The sequence below is a fragment of the Hermetia illucens genome, chromosome 2 (assembly GCF_905115235.1).
Source record: "Hermetia illucens chromosome 2, iHerIll2.2.curated.20191125, whole genome shotgun sequence".
Lineage (NCBI taxonomy): Eukaryota > Metazoa > Arthropoda > Insecta > Diptera > Stratiomyidae > Hermetia > Hermetia illucens.
In genome coordinates, this window is record NC_051850.1 from 156,685,261 (window position 1) to 156,707,679 (window position 22,419).

A 22,419-nucleotide genomic window follows, 5' to 3' on the forward strand; every position below is an offset into this window, starting at 1 on the left:
TCGAACATAAGCGGCCAGCTTCTCTTGTGACCCACATCCAGGAAACAACTCCTAATCTACTGCTGATCACAAAGTAGTCAATCTCATTGCTCCGACAGTATCGTTCAGTTGAAACCCAACTGACCTTATGGCAGACTCTGTGCTCGAACAATGTATTACCAATGGCGAGGCAATAGAAACTGTAAAAATCCACAAACCTCAAACCATTATCATTACGGTCACCAAGACCGTACTTTCCCATCACATGTCCGGAAAAGGCATTGTCAGAGCCAATAGCACCATTTGGAAGCCTCCACTGCACTGCATGTAATTGATCATAGTAAGTACGCATTCTGCACCATATCAGAAGCCTCCGTTTGTGCATATCACTACAATTGTGATGCTCCCCAACTTGAACCGCAATTTTTCATTTAGAAAACGCCTTGGGGTAGATGTCAGAAACAATCCGAAACCAGATCCGCTTCTGCTTTCCAGAGGACAAAATCACATTGCTATTAATCTAGCAAGAAGGAGAGGAGTACTCTCCACACTCCCACCATCTTACTTCGCTTAGACCTAGAATATCCAGCTTATAATGTTGAGATTCGAATTGTTCGAATTTAAGAAAACAAGCATTCTGGCGGCATAACGCAGTAAATATGTTCTGACTTCCAGAGCTAAGGCGTTGCTTCCCCTTATCCTCCGGCGAATTTTCAGTGACTCCTCTTCAATTACAGTGTGTACTACTGTTATGTCTCAAGTCTCTTATGACTGTCACGATCCCTCCCTTGCTGAAGATGATAAAATAAGGACAAGTGATCCGCTGTATAACTTTTGGAAGGATCGATCGCGACCTTTTAAAAAAATACATCACAATCTTTGTTTCTTCTCTGACCAAAGTCCGTTCAAACCTAACTTCTTCGAACCAACACTAACTTTAGATACCTGTTCGTCTGTCTGCCATTCGGTTACACCCATTTTTTCAGAAAGGTTTCCTAAGTACTTTTTGAAGCAGATATTAGTTTTGACATTGGTTGCAAGGGGAAAGAGGGAGGAGATCCGAAAAAATACAATTATTTCAAAGGCCCATTCTCATAAAATACCTAACCTAAAAATCATGCTGGTCCATGCATATAGTATCTAGGCCTCCAAATACTCGCCACTACAATATCCACTCAAATAAAGTTAATAATAGTATATTATTATATTTTCAAAATTTAATGCGAACTTCCCTTAGGTAGACTAATTTTTGACAGAAGAGGATGTACGATTCCGTTGCCTACATAACGACGAAATCTATGAGCGATACCACGACCGTCTTGTTGTGGATAAAATCTGGCTCAACAGGTCCAGACCGAAAAGTATATTAGGGAAATATCTATGGTAGAAAAAGAAGACGAGGCAGACCCTGCCTAGGATGGAGTTATGACGTAGGTCAGGACACCAGGCAGCTTTTAAAAATGTCGAAATGATGGACCTCGGCGTAAAAGGGATGTCTGCAATTCCTTATTAAGGCAGGCCTAGACCGGATAGCGGTTTTTTGCACCGTTGATGATGATGTCGGTATACTAGATACTAAGCAGCAGACTGGCAAGTTTTGTGAAAATCTTATTATTATTAACAAAGTTATAGTAGATTGAAGTCGCCCCTTTCAAGTCAAATAACTATTCCTCCGAAATAGAATGTCAATACTATGTCGAATTGAATGTTGGGTACATTCAAAGTATATTCTCTTCGAGCTATACACATATTAGTGGAACTAAAGTGCAACCAAGTATTTTTAAGTAAAAAATCAACAAAGCCTTTGAAAGTGAGACGTGGAAAAGCGAAGCCGTTGTACATATATACGCTGCTTATCATATTTAACCTAAGGCTACCTAATGTAATACCGTATAATATTGTTACCGAGCGTTCATATTCCGGGCTTGCGAATTTATTTTGTGACAAAGATTCCTATAGGGTTCAGAAGTGAAGTGCAAGTGTCGAAAAAACAAGTCCTGAATCTTCCTCTTTTTCTTCAGCCTTTGTCCCGTTCACAAGCGGGGTGGGCTTGTCGTGATAGGCTTCGCCATTTGGCTCTATCGAATGCCTCATCTGGATGCAATCTCGAGGCTTTCAAATCCCCATCTAGCGTATCAAACCACCGTTGTTTATGTTAGGTCTGCCTTTTGACTTTTCCATGATCGGTGCAACCCCATAACGATCGCGGATATCATCAAGGCCGCATATGACATGCATCCTCTTTAGGGTGGCCCTGGAAAAATTAATCCGCGATGCAGATGTAAATGCAAGAGGCACAATCCTCTTCAAGTCTACCCAACTACTGGCATGTGCTGATAATATTGATATTATGAGAAGAACATTCCGAAGTGGACAGTCTACCTTCAAACAGATCCAGCAGGGAACGCGAGATTTTGGGCCGCACATTAAAGAAAGCAAGACGAAGACGACACCAAAAACGAAAGCACCAACAACATCAAACCGCACTGATCAAATGAGAACAATAACGATAGGAGACTACAAATTTGATACCGTTGATAATTTCTCCTATTTATGGTCGAAAATCACAACCGATAACTGCTTCGACAATGAAATCGGCACACGGGTGTTGGCAACCAACAAAGCCTATTTCAGCTTACAGTAACTGTTCCACTAGGAACATCTCACTATAAGGTCAACGCTCTTAATGTACAAGACAATAATCTTTCCAGTTCTCATGTTTTCCTCAAAAACTTGGGTTCTTAGCAAGAAAAATTGTGACCTCTTCGCCGACTTCGAGACAAGAATCCTCCGATGGATTTTTTGGCCCCTTACATGAGTATGAGCGATTTCGTTGCCTATATATCAATTAAATTTATGAAAGATACGATGATCGTCTAGTTGTGGATACACTCCGGCTGAATAGGTTGCGGTGGGTAGGTTACTTAATCCGTAAGAGCCCGGTCTATAAGAACAACATCTATGGTTGATAAAGGAGACGTGGAAACTCTGCCTGATATGAAGCGATAGCGTAAGCCAAGACAGCAGATAGCTTTTAGGGATATCGGATTTGGTGGACCTAACCGCAAAAGCCCAACCTATTCATCTCGTCTTCTTGTTAACAAGGACGAAACCTCAAGTTCTGTAAAAAGAAAATTGGCATAGACAAAAAGGGAAGAAAGGACGCTTCCGAAGAGCTTGGACGAGAAATACCAACAATCGAAGTTTCAAATCGGAATTGATGGTCTTCCCGAGATCCACAATTTTGAAACCTAACGAATGTGGGCCCCACGTTGGGCGTCATTTGAAATAAGAGTAATCTTGTTAATATAAAAAGTAAAAGACGATCCACGACCTTGTAATTTTAAATATATGGTTCATCAAACGATTGTTCCATTTTTTTGCACTTTATAGTGGGAGAAGTAAAATTCAAATCGACTATATTCTCTTAAGACCTATGCCCTGTGAGACATAAGCCCTTCCTTATGAGACCGGTCATCACCGTCTTGCAAATGAAGCACGGGCCCTCCACGTATTAAATGGTGGCGATTTGGTGAGAAAAAGAAGAAGTGATCTCACTTACGCAATTACCATCCATTACGAATATAGAAGAATCGTGGAACCCAGTTAAGGACACAATCCACAACGCAGCCTATGCAACCCATAAAGACACCAATCCAGGTAAGCGAATCATTAACCGAAATACTTAGCTTTGGGACGACGATGTTGAAATGAAAGTCCGTGAAAAGAAGCGTCTCTACCACAAGCTTCTCGACGATAAAAACCGGCAAATTGGCAAATTAACAAGAATGACAACTGGGAAGCACGCGGTCCATTACACCATTCTTTACGATAAACTGTACCCTCACTGGCATGACGACACCACCGCTCCAATATGGAAAAACAAAAGCAGCCGATCATAACGCTCAAATTATCATCCATTTCGGTTCTTACCCCATATTATGCTGATTTTTTTACCCCTTCTTTGAAAACCACATTCGCGACATCGGTCAAATTATTGTGAATCAAGCTGGGTTTGTTAAAAAGCGCGGAACTGCTGATGCAGTACATACTACGCGGTTGTTCCTAGAGAAAAATTGTGAAAAGCATCTCTACATTGCATTCCTCGATACAGAGAAAACTTTTGAGTGTGTACCATACAAACTGATCAGGTATGCCCTGTGACAGCACTTAGTGCCAGAAGAAGGCGTGCACAGGATTAAATTGTATCTCCATCGGGGTTCATCAAGAAAACCCCCTTGAAATTTCTCCTGCGCAGTGTCCTGTATACTGCGTTATGCAGATGATGTTTTCTGAGCGTCTTGGAACAACTCTGATCCCACCACCTCATTCAAAAATGAAATGATTTTCAACTGAATCTGAGCAAAAGAGAATTTTCAATGATCAACCCCAAAGAAGTAGGCACTGTAATTGTTAATGACCGCGACATACTCAGAACTTAAATCCGAAATCTACCGCAGTTTTTCAGATCCTGTAGCCTCTTATGACAATCTTAATGAACGCCGCCTCATGGGAATGGCGATGGATATGTTGCGGTTAGATTAGTGGCATAATGCACTATGATCACCTTCGGAAAGGGAACATCCACGGTCGCCATGGGCTTGTACCCAACGTGGAGAAATGGCGAGAGAGGCGTCACAGTTGGTATAGTCATGTTATGCACGCTGACTAGAACTCACTAGCTAAGACGAGCCTGAGCATCGAAGTCTATGGACAAGATCAAGAGACCGACAGAAACAGCGGAATAGAAACTAAAGAAGAAGATGAAAATGTCGAAAGGAGTTGAATGAGGAAAAGTCTAAAGAATGTGAATCAGCACTCTAAGCGTCCTAAATTTCGATTTTAAGGGGGTCATCCCGTGTGTTGGATTCGAGGAATCGAAATTTTTTTTTTGGCATCAATTGTACAGGGTGCGACAGCATAACTTCCTTTTTTAAAATGCGCGCCACTTAGTTAGTTGATGTCATAGCGGAGCACTAGTGGTCTCGTTCAAGAGGGGATACTGTAAAGTTTTGTCCCGACACGGTTCAGTCGCCATCATGCGTTGGAATAGTGAGGAGCGTGCCTTTGCCGTTCAGGTTTACTTTTCAAGCGGATGTTCGGTTATTGCAACACAGCGTGCATTTCGGAATCGCTTTAATTTAGCCCCGTTCGCTCCCGTCCCAGACCGCAAATCAATTGTTACATGGGTCACTACATTCAGACAAACTGCAAGTGCGACAAAAGGAAGAACTGGAATCCCTCGGCCCATTAGATCACGTGAGAACATTGAAGCTGTGAGAGCGTCAATGTTGCGATCGCCACGGCGTTCTGCGCGCAAACACGCATCTGCCCTTGGACTATCCCATCGTTCTGTGAGAAGAATTCTTCATGATGATCTTCATTTTCATCCCTATAAGATGGCGATAGTGCAGGAACTTTCAGAACGTGACTTCAATTCTCGGATGAACGCGTGTGAGCTTCTTCATTGATGTCGTTCCCGAGGGTGGTATTGTTTTTTTTAGCGATGAAGCCCATTTTCATTTGTATGGGTCGGTTAACAAACAAAACATGCGCTACTGGGCTGACACCAACCCTCGAGAATTGCATCAAAAGCCTTTGCATTCACCCAAAGTCACAGTGTGCTGTGCAATTTCCTCAGCTGGAATTATTGGTCCCTGGTTTTTTGAGGAAAATGAGGTTACAGTGACAGTGAATTCGGACCGGTATGTAAACATGCTACAGATTTTTTTTTCCCCACGGCTAGAAAATTTGCATTTGGGCGACACTTGGTACCAACAAGACGGTGCAACAGCACACACTTCAAGAGCATCGATGGCTGCTTTGAGAGAACACTTTCCAGAGCGCCCTATCTCAATTAGAGGCGATTTGGAATGGCCGGCACGCTCTCCCGATCTGTCCCCTTGTGATTTTTTTCTATGGGGTTTTTTGAAATCCCGTGTTTATGTGAACCGTCCAAGAAGCCTACAAGATTTGAAGACCAACATCCAAGAAGAAATTGCCAACATAACACCTGCTATGCTAACAAGAGTCATGTCAAACGCCAGAAATCGGTTTACGCAATGTAGAGAGAGTGGGGGACGTCACCTAACAGATTTTATCTTCAAATCTAGATATAGTGTAGAATATATGGGCAAAGTGATTTTTTGATATGCAAAGTCATTCGGAAGTTATTGTGTTAAACACGTGGTAAGTCATGTACCAGATTTATGCCGATCGCCGTAATAAAACGCGTATTTATCGGCTAAAAGGACAAAAATTGAAGCGAAGGTTGTACATGTGTTACTTGAAGAAGCCTAAGGTTTATGGATTGGGTATAACAGATTAATGGCCAGTTAAGATTTTATGGCTAAAAATCGCATTCTACTTTTTAAATGCGTTTTTCTCGAAACTGCACGTTGAAAATCGGCTGCCACCATAGCCCAAAATCTATACAACGAAATTGTTTGAAATTTTCACTACTTATTCAGAACATATTTCCACGGTCCGCAAACTAGGATAATTGCGATTCATTCAATAATTTTTTTTTATTCATTGAAGAAGCCGTAAAAAACACCAAAATTCAAAAAAAAAGTTTAACAAGGCACCAAAAATTTAGTTTTTAATATTTTTTAATAAGCCTAGTTTGCGGGCTTTAGTTAAGTCTGTACGTTAAATTGCCGTTTACTTTTTTCTTCAAGATGATCGCAGCGCCCTCTAGCGTGGCAGTGTTTAAATTGCTCTGTATTTCAATAACGAACTTTGTGACCGGGCTGGAAAAATTATTGTGCACGCTCAAGATATTAATAAATCCATAGTGATCCATGGTATTTGTATCTTTCTCCAGTTCCTCACAAAAAAATTCTAAAAAAGCCAAAAAAAACGGCCTTCATACGGGATGACCCCCTTAAGTCGAAATAGATCAACAAATAGAAAAGAAGCGGGAAGAATTCAATCATCATTGTTTCAAATGAGAAGCCGCACTGAGGACATAAAAGACCCAGAGATATTCATCTACCTCCGTAGTTCCTTCAAAAGTTAAAACTCATTCACTCCGAATTATCGCCAGAGTAGAAACAAATCATAAAAACTTAAAGTTTTATAAATAACAAAGTAATATATACGTAATAGCAAAGAAAGACACTTTCAAGAAGCTTTAACAGCAAATATCTTACAATATTTAGCCGCTAAAGCCCATATTTCCAGAGGCTTCTGGATTCCAATCACTTGCAAACCCTAACTTCCGCGACAAACATCAAAATGCCAAATCTTGGTATAAAGTACAAATTGTGGGAAAAGCTTCGAAAAGAAAAGGCAACAGGACGATTGCTTCAAGGATCTACTTCAATGTGGGACTTAAAGCTGAGCACGTTGAATGTTGGCTCTATCCAATAAATCAAAATCAAAATTTGGACCCGGATTTGGCTGTCTTCCACAGATTCATTGGTAAACCCCAAAGAGGGTCGGACCTCACGCTGGGCGCCATTTGTAATAAGTGTAATGTTGGGGATGTAAACGAAGAGGAACGATCTCCTGACGAACGGCACTATATAGCCACAATAGGAATCAAGAGTCGAATCTAGAGTACAGGATCAAAAGGCTAGCATTCAACGCATTCTGCCATCACACCATCAAAGCGACCGGCATAAATAAATGACGGATACTTTCCTGAAGTTTAAGAAATTTAGTGATTCAAAGTAATTCTTGTATGATCGTAGGTCTTCCATGATGGTGTCATTATTTTGTATTCTCAACCTTTCAAATATTTAAAGATCTATCTCCGAAGATTGAACTTCATTTCACAGACTTCTAAGTGGTTGTGTTTTAAACTACTCAGTCGGGAGTAATTCCTTTCTTGTCCTTAATTCAGTGCAGTGACGAACGAGTTTTAAACTATTTCAGATTCCACCAAGGTCCTGTTTTCACTCTCAATTGATTTTTAGTTTCGCTGATCATCCGTAAATGCAATTGTGGCACTCTCTTTTCTTCATGGCATCAACATCAGAAGTCAACAAATTATATTCAGACTCGATGTTCCTCATTCAGTCTGTTGTAATTTTCCCAGCCTCTCTATTCAAAACTTCCCCATATTTTCGTTTCTAAATTACCATCATTAATGAGATCATAATAAAGTTTTTTTCATTTGTATGATCGACGTTATCCAAAGTACACAACAAGCACAAAAACACATGCAAGCCATAATCTTAACCAACTTTGAACACATTTCCATACATAGTGCAAACTTTAGAGGACGAAATACCCACATTGGGCGCCAAATTTTTAATGCTTGGTTCTTCAGTAGGAAATGATAAATTAATGGAATCTAAATACTAAATTAAAAGACGACTGAATTGGAAACATAATTCTGTAATTCATGACTGCCCCCTCCCCTCACCAGATACTTCAGGGATCAGGTGTCAACGAGGAATGTCGCACTGAGTTTCCTTCGAGCACATAAAGCTGGACCTCGTCAAAAAAAGGATCCTAGCTCAAAAGGTAAAGTCGAAGTTCCCAATAATAAAAAATGCACAATTAAGAAATCGAGACATTTATAAGTGAGCAAAACGGAGTAGCATTTTTCCTCACAAAAACATGCCCGAAGCAAGCACTCTTACGCTACTTTAATAGGTTAGCCCCGAAGGCTCATTTTTTTCTTTCTGTGCTTTCACAACTTTCGAGACATCCCCAAAAATTTGAAATCCTGAAATAAATCTTTTACATTGGTCCAAATCTTTAGATTGACTTTGCCGTCGGAACGGCACAATAAAATCTGAAACGACTCACCTGAGTACTGGGTGATCCTCGAAGGGGGAAATGTGACATGTCGCGAAACACTATGTCAATCATTCAATTGCTGTTCTAACTGACCACAACCACACATCCACATAATATTAGTAGCTAAACACACTACAAAACTTTTTCCTTCAAAACACTTTTTTGGTCAAAAAGGAGGAAGATTTAAGAGGCCAGTTCAGATCCCCTCGCGGAAATTCAGCCAACGGAGAAAATAATGTTTTCATTTGAAACTTAAAGTAACAAATTGGAAAATTTCATCGAAGAATAATGGAAAGTTCGTTGCCCAACAGTTACACACTTTCATCAAAAATTTAATAATAAAAATAAAGGACTATCCCCGAAGGACACTCTATTAGCCAAGTCGCAAACCACTTTGCCGTACTATCAATCGTTGCGAGGAGTTAGCACATCCCGCGCGGTTCCCAAGGGCGGGTTGGTCCAGGGTCGTAGCTTATTACACCAGTTACAATACAGTCGTTCCAATCATTCTATTGGCCGCCAGCGGAGGACGAGCTATAACAACCGGTAGCCGAAAGTTAACTAGAAACGTCGCCAGCAGAATTCTTTTCAATTATTTCATGTCACCTGGCCGCAATCACAGAATCAGAGAATCAGCGTTGTAATTGCTAACAGTGGTGTAGTACATAATAGTATCTCGTGTTTGGCATCGGGCAATGAGCATCAGCAGCACACCAACACTAGGACGCGCAAGGGAAAACACGGTCATTGCCACACATTCTCGAATCGAGGCGGTTAGTAAGGGTTAATGCGGGAGCAACAACTATCGCAGCGACTACAAGTGGCCAAGCGTGAAAGTAGCATCCACTGCATCAACGGCCAGCAACAACAAAAAAACTAATTGTAGACCGCGAACCTGTGTTGTGCATGTGGTGGTGAGCAAGTTTTATTGCTGTTCGACCGCGGTGTGTCCGCAGGGGTCCGGCTTGATTGGTGCTTTTTACGGGGTTCTTGGACAACAGTAGCCTAGCCGCAGTTCCTAGACAATTCATTCATCTCTAAGGTCGTTGCCAAGATTGAAATTTGAATTTCGCGCCTCGCACGACTACACTCACGCACAATTGGGGGGCAACTCACGCATAAGCTAGCATACAGGGATCAGCTGACTCGAACTGCTTCCCATTCAGACAGTCGTCTCCAGGCACATTACAGGACTCGAACCAAATTTGCATACATTTCACTCGCATTCATCAGTTGTCTAACATTTCGACAGAAGCTCGCAATGCCGCCGCTAACGCGTTTAGCTCGATGGGGAATTCGCATCGGGTCACACGGCGTTCGTAGCCGTCGCTTCGTCACTCGAGAGCCACTAGGCAGTCACAAATACACGACGCCGCGAAGCGCAAGCGACACCAACGAAACTAAACTAAGTGGAACTGAAACATCTGCCGGTCGAACCGCATGACAAATCCCACCAAGCCCCGTCCCGCGGAGCCCCGGGTGCATATCGCGAACCGTTCCAACTTTTTTTTGCTTTCCTCCATTTATTCCGCGAGTTTTTCTTTCTTTTGTTTTCTCAGACTTCCCGCCTTGCGTTTTGTTTTTCCCTGGAACACAGAAAAATCCATGCACATTTCGGCGGGAGCAGGGGCTATCGTAAACGAGAACGGGACAAATAGTCGTTTAGGGAGAACATGGAAAAAGAGCAAAAAAAGCTCCAGACGACCACCCAATGTCGGTGCGCTCCCTCGCTCCCGATGGGGATCGAGCATGTGTATTGGTCGTGCTTCGTTTCTTGGATTGGACTCGGAACGCGAATCGGTTGGCGCTAGTGCAAGCTGACGGGAACTCTGGACTCGGTTCCCGATTTGGAGCAGGTTTGTTTGTACTCTTCCCAGTCTTCGAGCTTTTCCCGTCTTTCTTATCCGCAGACTGGGGCGATATAATAATTTTCCCCGCCTACTCGCGCTTGGTGGGGAAACCTGTTCGAATGCTTTGGAGGCATGTACCGTCGTCTCTGGGTTGCTTGGATCCACCGCACGTTATCGGGGCTGGCGTGGAACGGGGCGGACAAATGGTAAAACAAATCGGTTGCATGTTCGTCTTTTATGCGATGCTCCCGTTGTACACAATCTCATAATCCCGGGGCGGGCGGTCGACATTCTTTTGTTTCTTGGATACAATGAGTGGAACAGTTTGACGAAGCGGTAAGTATACATCTAGTGCTAAGATAGTTGGTGATAGCTCAGATAATTCGTTTTTGCAGGTCACCATTCAGCCGATTTTGCAAGTCTGCACGTAGTAAGTGTAAAGCTCGATTGTGACAATGGATAAAGTAAAAGAACGTCTCATGAGTTGCTTCTGCCATGGTACGAAACCGTAAACCATCTTCGTTCCTCTTTAATCTTTGAGTAGATGGTCTACTAAATCTAACATTACCTTGAAGATTATATAGGTGCATCGAAACCTTTAACTACAAAGTCTAAAAAGCCTGAAAATATCTAGGCGTCACATTAGAATAAAATATCCTGTAATCAACAGTTATCCAAGTAAAGAAATAGCAATGAAAATGTGAGAGTAATTGGTGATGACGAAATCGGCTTAAAGGAACTATAGTCAATTGAAACCTTTGTCCTGTGACTTAGTGATCGAGGATATCTTCAAAGTTGAATAAGTGAAATTAAATGTCGTCACTCACTATTTAATCAAGTGATATCCGAAATCCTCCGAGATTTGTTTTACTAATAAAATGGTTTTTTTGTCTACAATAAAAATGTCTCCTATCAGGACTTTCGGTTCCAGCAAAGCATATTCACATTATGATCATTCACCTAACGTTCCAGCTTGTCGAAAATTCTATTGAAACTGCCTCAATACACTAAGATGAACTTGAACTGATGAAATAAATACGCCTTCACAATCTCATGTATTCTGCCTGGTAAACATGAATGTTTGAGAGGATGAAACGACTGAGTTCACTAGTGTCAACCACGGGGGTACAACTATATTTTACGCTGGGACTTTTGACTAAATGTGGTTTGGCGATGGCCGAGAGACCATCCTGAAAGGCCGGAGACAACCAGGAGGGGACCGCTGGTCCAAAACTTGTAAAATAAAAGAAAGTTGGCAAAATTGATCGTGGAGGTCCAGCCTATACTGAAGCTCCATCAAACTGTTCCATCGGTATGTGCTTACTAGGCTCTGTGCTAGTCAAACTCGAGAATATGGGGAGGGGTCCTTTGAACACTGCGATCCCTTATGGGATAAAAAAATGTGTAATAATATTAATAAATTTTATTATTTATAATATTAATTTTCATTTCCTTCAAACATTATCTTTATTTATTTAATTTAATAAAATTATTTAATTAAATTAAGAAGCTTGGCTTCCGGCTTGATTTGCCTCGAACTCCAACTGACATCGAAAAACAATTTTCGCTCTCAAAAATTGATTTTCGATATCATGGTCAACGCGATACGCACTTACGTGCGTGCAACACGCAAGTTGCTCGCTCCGCCACACCCGTTATTTAACCGATGCGTGGGTTCACAATGGGCAACATCCTCACACGAAATCCTTCAAAATGACAAGCTAGCGAAGAAAAGGATCCTCCCAGCCGAATCGAAAACGTTTCCGCGAGAATAAAATCAATCTCTTCCATACGTACACCCTGCATTCGCACCAGCTGCGGCTTCGCTAGCCGGAGGTCAAACTGGATCGCCCTATCACATCTGCAATATCTCGTCTTGCTCAGCTGGTTGAAGCCTCGCTTTTGCTTGCGCTGGCCCCGACCTTGAACTTCACACACCAAATTATTGCAACAAATCGTCCCCATTCGTTCGAGCCTGCAGCAATAACGTCAGGCGTGCAAAATTTGCAGCCATGGAAGGCTTAACGTAAGCAGAAACGTCAACGTTTATTTTGCAATATTAGAAAATTTCGGGATTGGAATTAGGAAATTGGAAGCATGGGACAAAAAATGTTGCATATTAGGAAATGCACTCTCTCGTCAGATTGGCACTAAACAAGCCATGTCGCTAAGCCCCTTATATCGCATCTCGGTTCCCGAGACCCGTTCGTGGATAGACAACTGAAGACCAAACTTGAAGTAGACATTCCCATTGAGCAGCTGTTCGTCCGAGACCCGATAGAAGAAAGGCAGCTGAGAGTCAAGATGGTGGGTTAGATCCTTTGCGTTGCAATTAGTATTGAACCGTCCCGATCCTAACGATGAACATGGCTTCCACGAATTTCCAATCCAGTTTGGCATTGTACCGCTTTGCTGCGCTGTTTACGCTGAAAACCCGCATAAACACGATATCTTTAACCTGAATTTCTCGAGCTCGAGGTCGCAAATTGTAACCTGCCTATCTTGCTTAGGGATGGCTCTCCCCGTTTGGTCGTCTCCGAATGGTTTTTCAGGCCAGCAACAAATCACATTAGGTTAATATAGGTTCCCACTGCTCGTAAGTATAGCTCTGCCAAAGTTTCTGTCAACAATTGCTTATATGTCACTGTTCTAGTTATTTTAAGAAGATAGGTAGGGTTCTTAACATGTCTGACCTTACTCATCATTTTACAAGGATATCACTTCCTGCATGAGCCGCAACTGAATTCATACTAGAGTTGATGATACCCAAACATAATCTGAAATCGAGATACCAAAAGGTAAACGGCTGGACTACAAATGGAAAAGTTAAAAATATAAACAGCTCGAAAACGTCATTGGAATGGACTGATTCGATAGAAAACCAGGGCGAACTGCAACCTTGCTTGATACGTCTTTAGCCTCAACTCACAATTAAGTGCAACCTTTGGGATTTCGCAACACATCTCGAGGCCTAATTTCTTGTAAAATGTTACTCCTTTACAGTCCTGCTCATTAATTGCCTTTTAGATCACCTCCAAATGGCCACAGCGACAGCAACCAAGAGATAAGATTAACTGGAAATGAGACAATTAGAAAAGCTCGCTCCTTCAAGTATGAAAGATTTTCTGTATTCCCTTTGGAAGAATATTTGAGTGGACAACTGTTCCTCCCTCCCTTCCACCAATTTCGTGTTAATTTTTATTGCCGTTCCTGAGAAAAGTGAGCGTGCAGACAGACTGACAGTTTCCAATCAGTCTGCCACTGCGCTAGAAGAACGAATCGGAGGGCGATTGGTAGTAATTGATAAAACCTCAAACCGGTCATCCAGCGGAGGAAGAGGAAATGTTTCAAGGAGCTCTGCTCTAAGGCGGATGTAAATCTTTGCGCGTGTGCCCATAGAATTGTGATGGGTCGATTGGAGATTCGAGATGGCCGGCCTGTTGGTCATCTCCAATTACTCTCTTTTGAAAAATCATCCATTGGTTATTAGTGGTGACAACTCTGGCTGTAACTAAAGACGAGATCTTCAGCAGAGTAGGCAACAATGCCCCGGGTTTGGACGGACTACCAAATAGGGTTCAAAACTGGACATGCTCGCTGAGTTGTTCCAAGCGGGTAATCTATCATATAATAGATCGCTTCCAATTGTCCAGAGCCAAGGAGGCCTTCCAGATCGGCAGTATAGGCTGCGTGAAGTTAAGTCAACATTGATGTCATCAAATTAGTTACTGGCTTGGCAGAATATGCAATTCACGGAAAGGGAAGTACCAGGAAGTATTGCGTAGCAGTGATCCTAAACAAGAGGAATGCATTGAATTCAATTTAAATTTATTTCACGGCCGATTATAGCCTTATATAGAAGTCCCTTCTGACGATTGGTGTGCCCACCTGCCAGTGTCAATAACTGCAAAAACGAACACTCTGGTATGACGCTGCTAATGGACCTATCTCCGCGGTTGTCTACTAGGCTTTGAAAAGGATTCGGATTGATACAAACCCTTAACCAGAGGAATTCCTTAACATTCTATAGAAAACGATTGTAAAAAGAATCGTAAGGCACAAATTATCGATAAAGCCCATCGAATTAGGTTGGCGATAGTATGACTCTCTAGAACTCCGCCATGCTATTAACATAGTATACTGGTCCCAAGCCCAGGTAAAAGAGGAGGGTTTGAGGCAACGTACTCTGTACTATCCTCAGTAAAGCAAAAATAAAATGCTGAGATCGGGAAAGAGATAAATAGAGTATAGTTGGAGGTTTTCCACTATGCTAAATCCTACCTGATCTCTCTTGGTGACAAGTCATACAATGTCGTTACAAACATGATGATCGGATTGAGTCACAAGCCTCGGAAAAATGCTAGGGCGTCCACCTCAGTCGAAGCGGCATGATGGGCCCCGGTTCTGTCGAGAAATGGGCAAGGGTTCTTGACGCATACACGGCGTCAGGACGTAAGCAAGTTAGTCCGAGCAAAACAAACAAAACAAATACGTGTCTGCACGCTAACTTGAAAGACGAATTGGTGGACCTCGGCGCAAAACCGGGATATCTCGAGTTCCTTATTAAGGCAGGCCTAGACCGGATGATGATAGAACACTCCGAGCAACGGCTAAGAAATATTTTTCCATCGCGTCTTGCCTTGGACTATGTGCCTGCCACGAAGGTTAAGGTAGTCTTCATATCTAAACCTTGGAAAAGTGACTATTCAAATTAAAAGAAGTTCAGACAAATCAGCTTAACATCATTTTCGGTGAAATGTCTAAAGAGACTGGTTGAGAATCACATTTGTGAGAAGGCGTTAAGATCGCACCCACTAAATGAAAACCAACATTCTTACTAACGTGGAAATTCCTGTGAGTCTGCTCTTTACTCTTTGGTCAAAAGATAGAGGACGCAAGTCTGAAAGGGGAGTACGCAATGGGGGTGTCCGTGAATATTGAAGGAGCGTTTGACTGTGCGCCTTTCCAAAAGCTTTGCGATGCCGCCGGGGAGCATCGGGTTGATGAAACTTTAATTATGTGTGTTCTGAAGTGGGTGTTGATCGCTACCTAACGACGATAGTGACGAAAGGCTGCCCTCAAGGAGGTGTGCTATCGCTACTTCAGTGGACTCGACTCGACTCCCTATTACACGAACTGCAAAATTTGCCAATACATGTTCAAGTTAATGTGCTAGCTGTTGGTTGAGATCTCGGAACGGTTTGTAGAAATAACCAACGCAAGGTTAATTTGATTGACAGTTGGTGCCACAGGCATGGACTTGCAGTATAGCCAAAACACAATGGTTGTTTTTACAGAGCACTGCAATCAGAGCAGCTCATAGACTAATTCGAAAAATGGAAGTAGGCTTTTCCTTGAGACAACATAAAACCGTATTTCAGGCTGCGATTCTAAGGGCGGCAACGTGGCTATTGACGAGCGGTTGCAGGGCAGGCGCATCGCAATCAGTAGCAATAGTCAAACTGCATTGAGGTCGTTGAGTAGTATTTTGACCACTTCAAAAATCGATCAGTGATGTAGAAACCGATTGAACTCTGTTTCTAGATTCAATAAGGCGGAATTGCTCTGGAAACCCGTCATTGTGATGTACAGGCAAATTAAATCTCGGATGCCTTAGCAAAAGAGGGATCAATTCCCCCCATGATCGGACCGGAACCACCATTTGGGGTGTCCGCAGCATTGGCTAGTGCTGCTATCAAAAACTGGGAACAAGCTTCCAAATGGCAGTTGGCAGAGCCTTAATGCTGCTAAGCACGGTAAACTTTTCCTGTCAGTACCAAACACGTCCCCACTTATTCGAGGAGGGCGATCAGACTCGAGTCTGCAAGGGTCTCATCTGAAGTGCCACGAAGCCTCACCGGAGGTTATCTGGTACCATGGGAACCGGGATGGCTCTATGAGAGCATATGCTCCAGGAGAATTCCTGGAGGATGTGTTCTCGGCCCGGTTATTTGCGGTTGGGCCCCTAGTGTGAGTTTCATGGTGGTTGTGGTTATGCCTACATCGCGGGCAGAGCTCCTCGGAGCTCGAGCGTGGAGTTGCGCTGTACAACTCGAGTACCGTACTCTTTAATTGCGGCAGAGGTGGTAGATAGGCCTCGCATCTATTGGTATGAATGCTGAGCCTGCACTCAGTATAAACCAGGACCGCTGTGCTTGCATGACGGGGATCTGATTGTGGTCCCAAAATCAATCCGTTTCCGAAGAGGACCGTGGGATTATGCCTTCACGGCGTTAAACCCCCCAGGACTTTCATGTCAGTACCAAACAAACCTGCTGCAAAGTTTATCCTGTCGAAAAGCATGAAGACTTGGAGGAGTATTGCTGGCATTCTAATTCTAATACACTAGAGAGATGCGTCCTAGCTGGAGATGTGTCCAGAATACGAATTCTCCAAGATAATATCCTGGTAATGAGGAAACGGGATCCACGGAACATTTTCTATATGGGTGCCCTTCCTATGGACGCACGACAATTTTTTGGTGGTGATGAGCTCCAACTGCAGCATCATGCGATACATAAACGAATCCGGGATATTCCGTTAAACTGAGGAGTCAAGTAAAATGGGACACTAGAGTCTGAGTGCTCAGAGGCTTTGCCCACTTCAGATACATACGCGCACACAGGATTAGCAACGATATTCTGGCTCTATATCTTCAGCACACACCTGAAACTTTTCCATAATTCGGAGTCAAAACTGCGTTATGAAATTCACGCATTAACACAACCTGGTTGAACTAGCGTTATACAACTGGTGTTCTTTGTGATTGACGTATCAATGAACGTCTCATATCTAAAATTTATCACAATGTTGACCATCGTACCATCGCTCTCTATGGTTCTGAGGGTTGGTCGACTATAAAATGCAATAAACGTCGTCTTGCGATAATGGAAACGAAGATGTTGCGTTGGACTAGTGAAACGAGAATATCCGCGATCGATATGGAGTTGCACCGATCGTGAAAAAATTGCAAGAGAAGCGTCTTCGATACTATGGTCATGAAATTCACGCTAACGAGAATTCATTTATCAAGATTGGTCTGAACATAGAGGTCGGTGATAAGCGACTAAAAGGCCGGCCAAAACAACAGTGGTTTGATACGCTGGATGGCGATTTGAAAGCCTCGTGATTGCATCCAGATCAGGCATTTGATAAAACCAAATGGCGAAAACGGTCACGATGAGCCGGCCCCGTTTGCAAACAGGACAAAAGCTGAAGAAAAAAAGAGGCTGAGGAGGATTAACCTAACACTCAAGAATTCCTAAAACTTTAAACCAAAATGACTGCAAATTCCTCCAACTAAACATATCCTGAAATCCATGAGTCACACCGGTGGAGATATTTCAACAAACTGGCAAATGTGAGAAGTTAGAAGCTCATACCGCCACATTGAGTGCTGTTTAAACAAATATTCTTCTAAGTACAACCTGAGCTACCCACTTTCCAACTATAACTCTAAAAGGGCCACCAGATATCTGATTGATATTGACTATGATTTCGAGTTAACTTCCGCTTAAACCCTCCTAATTTTAGTCATTGTTTAATAGAAAAATTGCAAGGAACTTACTTATCGAACGTCATTAACCTTAGGTTATCTACCTTTCAACAATTTTCCAAATGAATGCTTCATATCCGCTTTGTACCGACGGACCGCAATTTGGAGTGCCATACGTTGTTCCATCCAAAAAAAACTGAAACGATTTAATGCTCGCCATCAAGCTAAACTTTTATCTATGGCTAATCTTATCAGAAAACACGAACTCATTATCTTATCTTTCACTTTATATTTAGACGTTATCAACTATTCACCTCAAATCAGACATGTAAAGCTACAATTATCATCCACTGTAAACAAATTCAAACCAATAAGAGCATGAAAATGTGATAAAGGAATTCCATCCGATCAAATAAAATGGAATGGGATGGTTGTAGTCGTTGTGTTCTCGTGTTCCCATGTACTGTGTGTAGTACACATAGGAAAACATTGAACGGGTTGACTTTGCCCCACTGCCTCCCAACGTTTTCTTTCTTTTGCCTTCCATGGAAAGTTCCACCCTCTTGGCTCAGTGCAAGTTTTCTTATACGATTGGATTCGACTGTATTCCGATTGCATATGAGCAGGGAAATCTCTCCGTAACCGACGTGGGATCGATTGTATGCACTCTATGCCTGGATAGTACTAACACAAGGACATTGTTTGGCATTAATTTAGATACTTCTGGAGAGAACTGACCATGCCCCACCTGGAAAAGTGAACCGGTTCCCGTGGAGAAAACAGAACTCGGAAATGGGCCAGAACATTCAGAAGTCGAAATTGGAGCCCTTTTCCTCCTTTGACTGGATTGTGCTGTTTGGTGATATGTGTTGCTTCAGAATGAAATAGGAGAAGTGTCCCCACAGTATCACACGACATAAAGGGGGATCTTGCACGCTTGTAACTACACGTGTAGTTCGATGATTTGATGTAATGCTTGCTCGGGTAACACACACGAGTGCTTGGGTCGAGATCCTTGCAAGGAGCTGCACAATCAAACAAATGCAATTCATTTTAAGCAAGGATGTAAGATAGGAGGTCAAAATGGGGACGGACATTCACTTACCTTGACTTGCTTTCTTCTGAATGGTATCAGATTCATATAATAGTTTGTAATGGTTTGGGGCAGAAATATTCCTTCAAGGATTTAGAAATAGCGAAAATCTCGTCATAATTCGTGAAATGAGCACTTACTGAATCGTGGTGGAGTTCCAGTTGCAGGAGGGAGATGAAGACGAATGAAGCATCCGCTTGACCCTTTCTCCAAAGTAAGTCGGGAATTTATTGAAAACTCCTTATTTTCAGCGGCTAGACAGGATTCTCGTTCTAATTTCGAGAGGGCAAAGTGAAAATATCTTATTATCTATCTTATTGTATATATTGTATTCCAAATTTGAAACAGGATTTGCTACCATACCTCGGTCTATCGCTAACGTTAGTCACGCATTATTTCTTCCAGTTGCCCTAGCAAAACAAGGATAATATAGACGCAGATTGAGGTTGTGGTGAATAGAGGGGTCATGAGCTGCTGGTTCAAACGCACTTTCCCTCCAGCGAGGAGGACTGTGAGTCAGAACCTTGCTTGGAGTGTTTGCGGCAACCCCAGCTGTGCGAGACTATAAAATCGGTAATTACCGAGGATAGGATCGCCTGGGCTATAAACAGCTTCTCCGCATACAAGTCTCCAGATGGCATAATGCCAGTCATGCTACAGAAGCAGCAAGAAAGGGTTGTGCCGTGGCTTGTTGAGATTTACCGGAGCTGCATCACTTTAGGATGCGTACCGCAGTGCCGGAGGCGCGCACGAGTGGTTTTCATACCGAAAGCGGACAGGCGCGGCCATGAGTCCGCGAAGGACTTTCGACCAATCAGCCTGACCTCTATCGTGCTGAAAACCCTAGAACGCGTCCTGGACATTCACTTAAGGACGATTATGGAGAGAACACCTTTCTCTAAGTCCCAGCATGCCTACCTCAAAGGAAAATCCACCACGAGGTAGGAGCAGTATACCTTTCCTGCCTTCTTGGATATACAGGTAGCTTTAAGCAACGTCAGTACCAATGCCATCAAGGTATCCTTGACCGGTATTGGATGGAATATGGGTATCTCACGCATTGGATTATATCCATGCTGAGTACCAGGATAATCCAGTCGGATCTGGGAGGTAACCACTTGACCAGAGCTGTGAACAGAGGCACGCCCCAGCGCGGCGCCATCTCACCGGTGCTCTGGTTAATAGTAATGGACAAAATTTTACGTACATTGGACAACAGCGGGGTGAAGATGGTGGCGTATGCCGACGACTTGGTGATGTTAGTATCAGGGATGTTTCTGTCCATTATGAGCGACATCATGGAAGGAGCGTTGCAAAAGGTATGCCTGTGGGCCGCAAGATGCAAACTCAGCATAAACCCAACCAAAACGCTACTGATGTTATTCACCACCGAGACAAGGATACCTGAATTCTTTCCTCTAATGTAAAGTATCTGGGTGTAATCCTGGATCTTAAGCTAAATTGGAGGTTGAACATAGAACTGAGCGTTAAGAAAGCCTGCAAGAGAACCTTTGCAAAGAAATGGAGTCTCCGGCCGAGGATGGTTCTCTGGATGTACACCGCTGTAGTGCGTCCGATCCTAACGTACGGCTCTATTGTATGGTGGCAGGCTTTGAAGAAAAAATACAATAGAACGAAGCTTAATAGGATTCAAAGAGCCGCGTGTGCGGGTGCTACTGGGGCTGTGCAGTCCTGCCCGGCAGATGCTCTCAATGTACTCCTGCATCTCCTCACCCTAGACCTCCACATTAAATATGTTGCAGTGAGCAGTGCCGTCAGACTATGTGATTGCGGATGCTGGACAGCGAGGTCCTACGGCCACAGCAACATCCTAGATGAAATACCTCGAGAAATCTGGGCATCCCCACAAACTATGTCACACGCAAGCTGAACTTCACGAGAAACTTTGCTGTGGACTTTCCAACCAGGGCAAAGTGGAAGAGCGGCGGCGTGTTGCAAGACTATGATACAGTATTCTTTACGGACGGATCAAAGATGGCCTATGGAGTCGGCGCGGGAGTTTTCTCGAATACACCCGGTGTATCCAAGTAGTATGGTCTCCAAGGTTATGCCAGTGTATTCCAGGCGGAAGTGCTGGCGATATTGGAAGTCTGTCGATAGCTGGAGCGTGATTCGAGCCCCAAGCGTAACATAGCCATTCTGACCGACAGCCAAGCGGCCATCAAGGCCTTCTACTCAACGACGACATCTTCCCGGCTGGTGGGGCAGTGCAGAGACGCGCTCAACCATCTGGGCGGCACGCTCAAGGTCACTCTCCTCTGGGTTCCCGGGCATAAGAACATAGAGGGGAATGAGCGGGCTGACAGATTGGCCAGGCAAAGCTCTGCTCTTGTCAGTCCCTCCGCAAATGCACTTGGTGTTCCGCTGGCGGCTGTCGGGGGCAGAGTCTACTCGCACAACCTAGTAGCCGCGGGCCTGAGATGGCGAAGGCTTACAAGCTGTGCCAAGTCAAGGAGAATTTGGCCCGCTTATAACATAGCCAGATCACGAGAGCCACTGGCCCATAGGAGAACATGCCGCTAGGCTCGGCATACCCTACAATTCGCATTGCCGAAGCTGCGGAGAAGGAAGGGAAACCCTCATGCACTTTCTCTGCGATTGCCCAACTCTGGCTAGAGTCAGGCTGCGGACACTGGGGACCTCAGAGAGATTTCTAGCTGCAGGGTCGGAGATCTGCTTTCCTTCGTGAATGCTACGGGCTGGCTCTAAAGATCCGAGCCGGCTGGACTCTGCCTACTTGCTCCCATAACAACAGTCAGACAGTATATTTGTAGCATCAAAACGGTACACCAAAGCGCTAATTGGGCTCCTCGGAGCGACCACTGATACCTACCTACCCCATAAGGGTCATTTATGGTTTGAGTGGGTTTCAAACTAAGACTTAGTCGAAATGTCTATTGTTTCGGGTTTAAGATGGAATGCTGGTTTAAGATGCTAGCTAAACATCCACTTGGAATATGTATTCGCTGAAGTAAGAGCTTATCTTTAGATCGATTGATATTCGGGCTTCTATAGCTCCTCCCTGGAATTACAGATGACCTAAAAAGGTAGTCACACTATACCAGATGGCTACAAGCTGAGCATTGAATTGTTCCTATTTTCCAATAGCCATTTTAGTGATCCTATTACTTATAAAGAATTACATACATTCCCGTTTCTTATCATCACCCCATTTGTGTTATGTTTTGAAGAGTCCAAATATAATTTTCTGAAGGATTGCCTACAAA

At 43.3% G+C, this 22,419-nt stretch overlaps 1 protein-coding gene and 1 long non-coding RNA gene across 2 annotated transcripts in view; one reads left to right on the forward strand and one right to left on the reverse strand.

The window, feature by feature from the left end:
* The window catches only part of LOC119649291 (homeobox protein caupolican), a 308,010-nt gene extending 298,014 nt beyond the window's left edge, over positions 1 to 9,996 (reverse strand). The window contains exon 1 of the mRNA XM_038051385.1: positions 8,743 to 9,996. Within this exon, the coding sequence (XP_037907313.1) occupies positions 8,743 to 8,805 (63 nt within the window). The 5' untranslated portion in view covers positions 8,806 to 9,996. The remainder of the gene's footprint in view (positions 1 to 8,742) is intronic.
* Positions 9,997 to 10,082: 86 nt separating this feature from the next.
* On the forward strand, positions 10,083 to 11,294 carry LOC119649294. The gene is made up of 3 exons (XR_005249117.1): positions 10,083 to 10,589; positions 10,644 to 10,919; positions 10,979 to 11,294. It is a non-coding gene; the product is annotated as an uncharacterized LOC119649294 (long non-coding RNA).
* Positions 11,295 to 22,419: the final 11,125 nt, after the last annotated feature.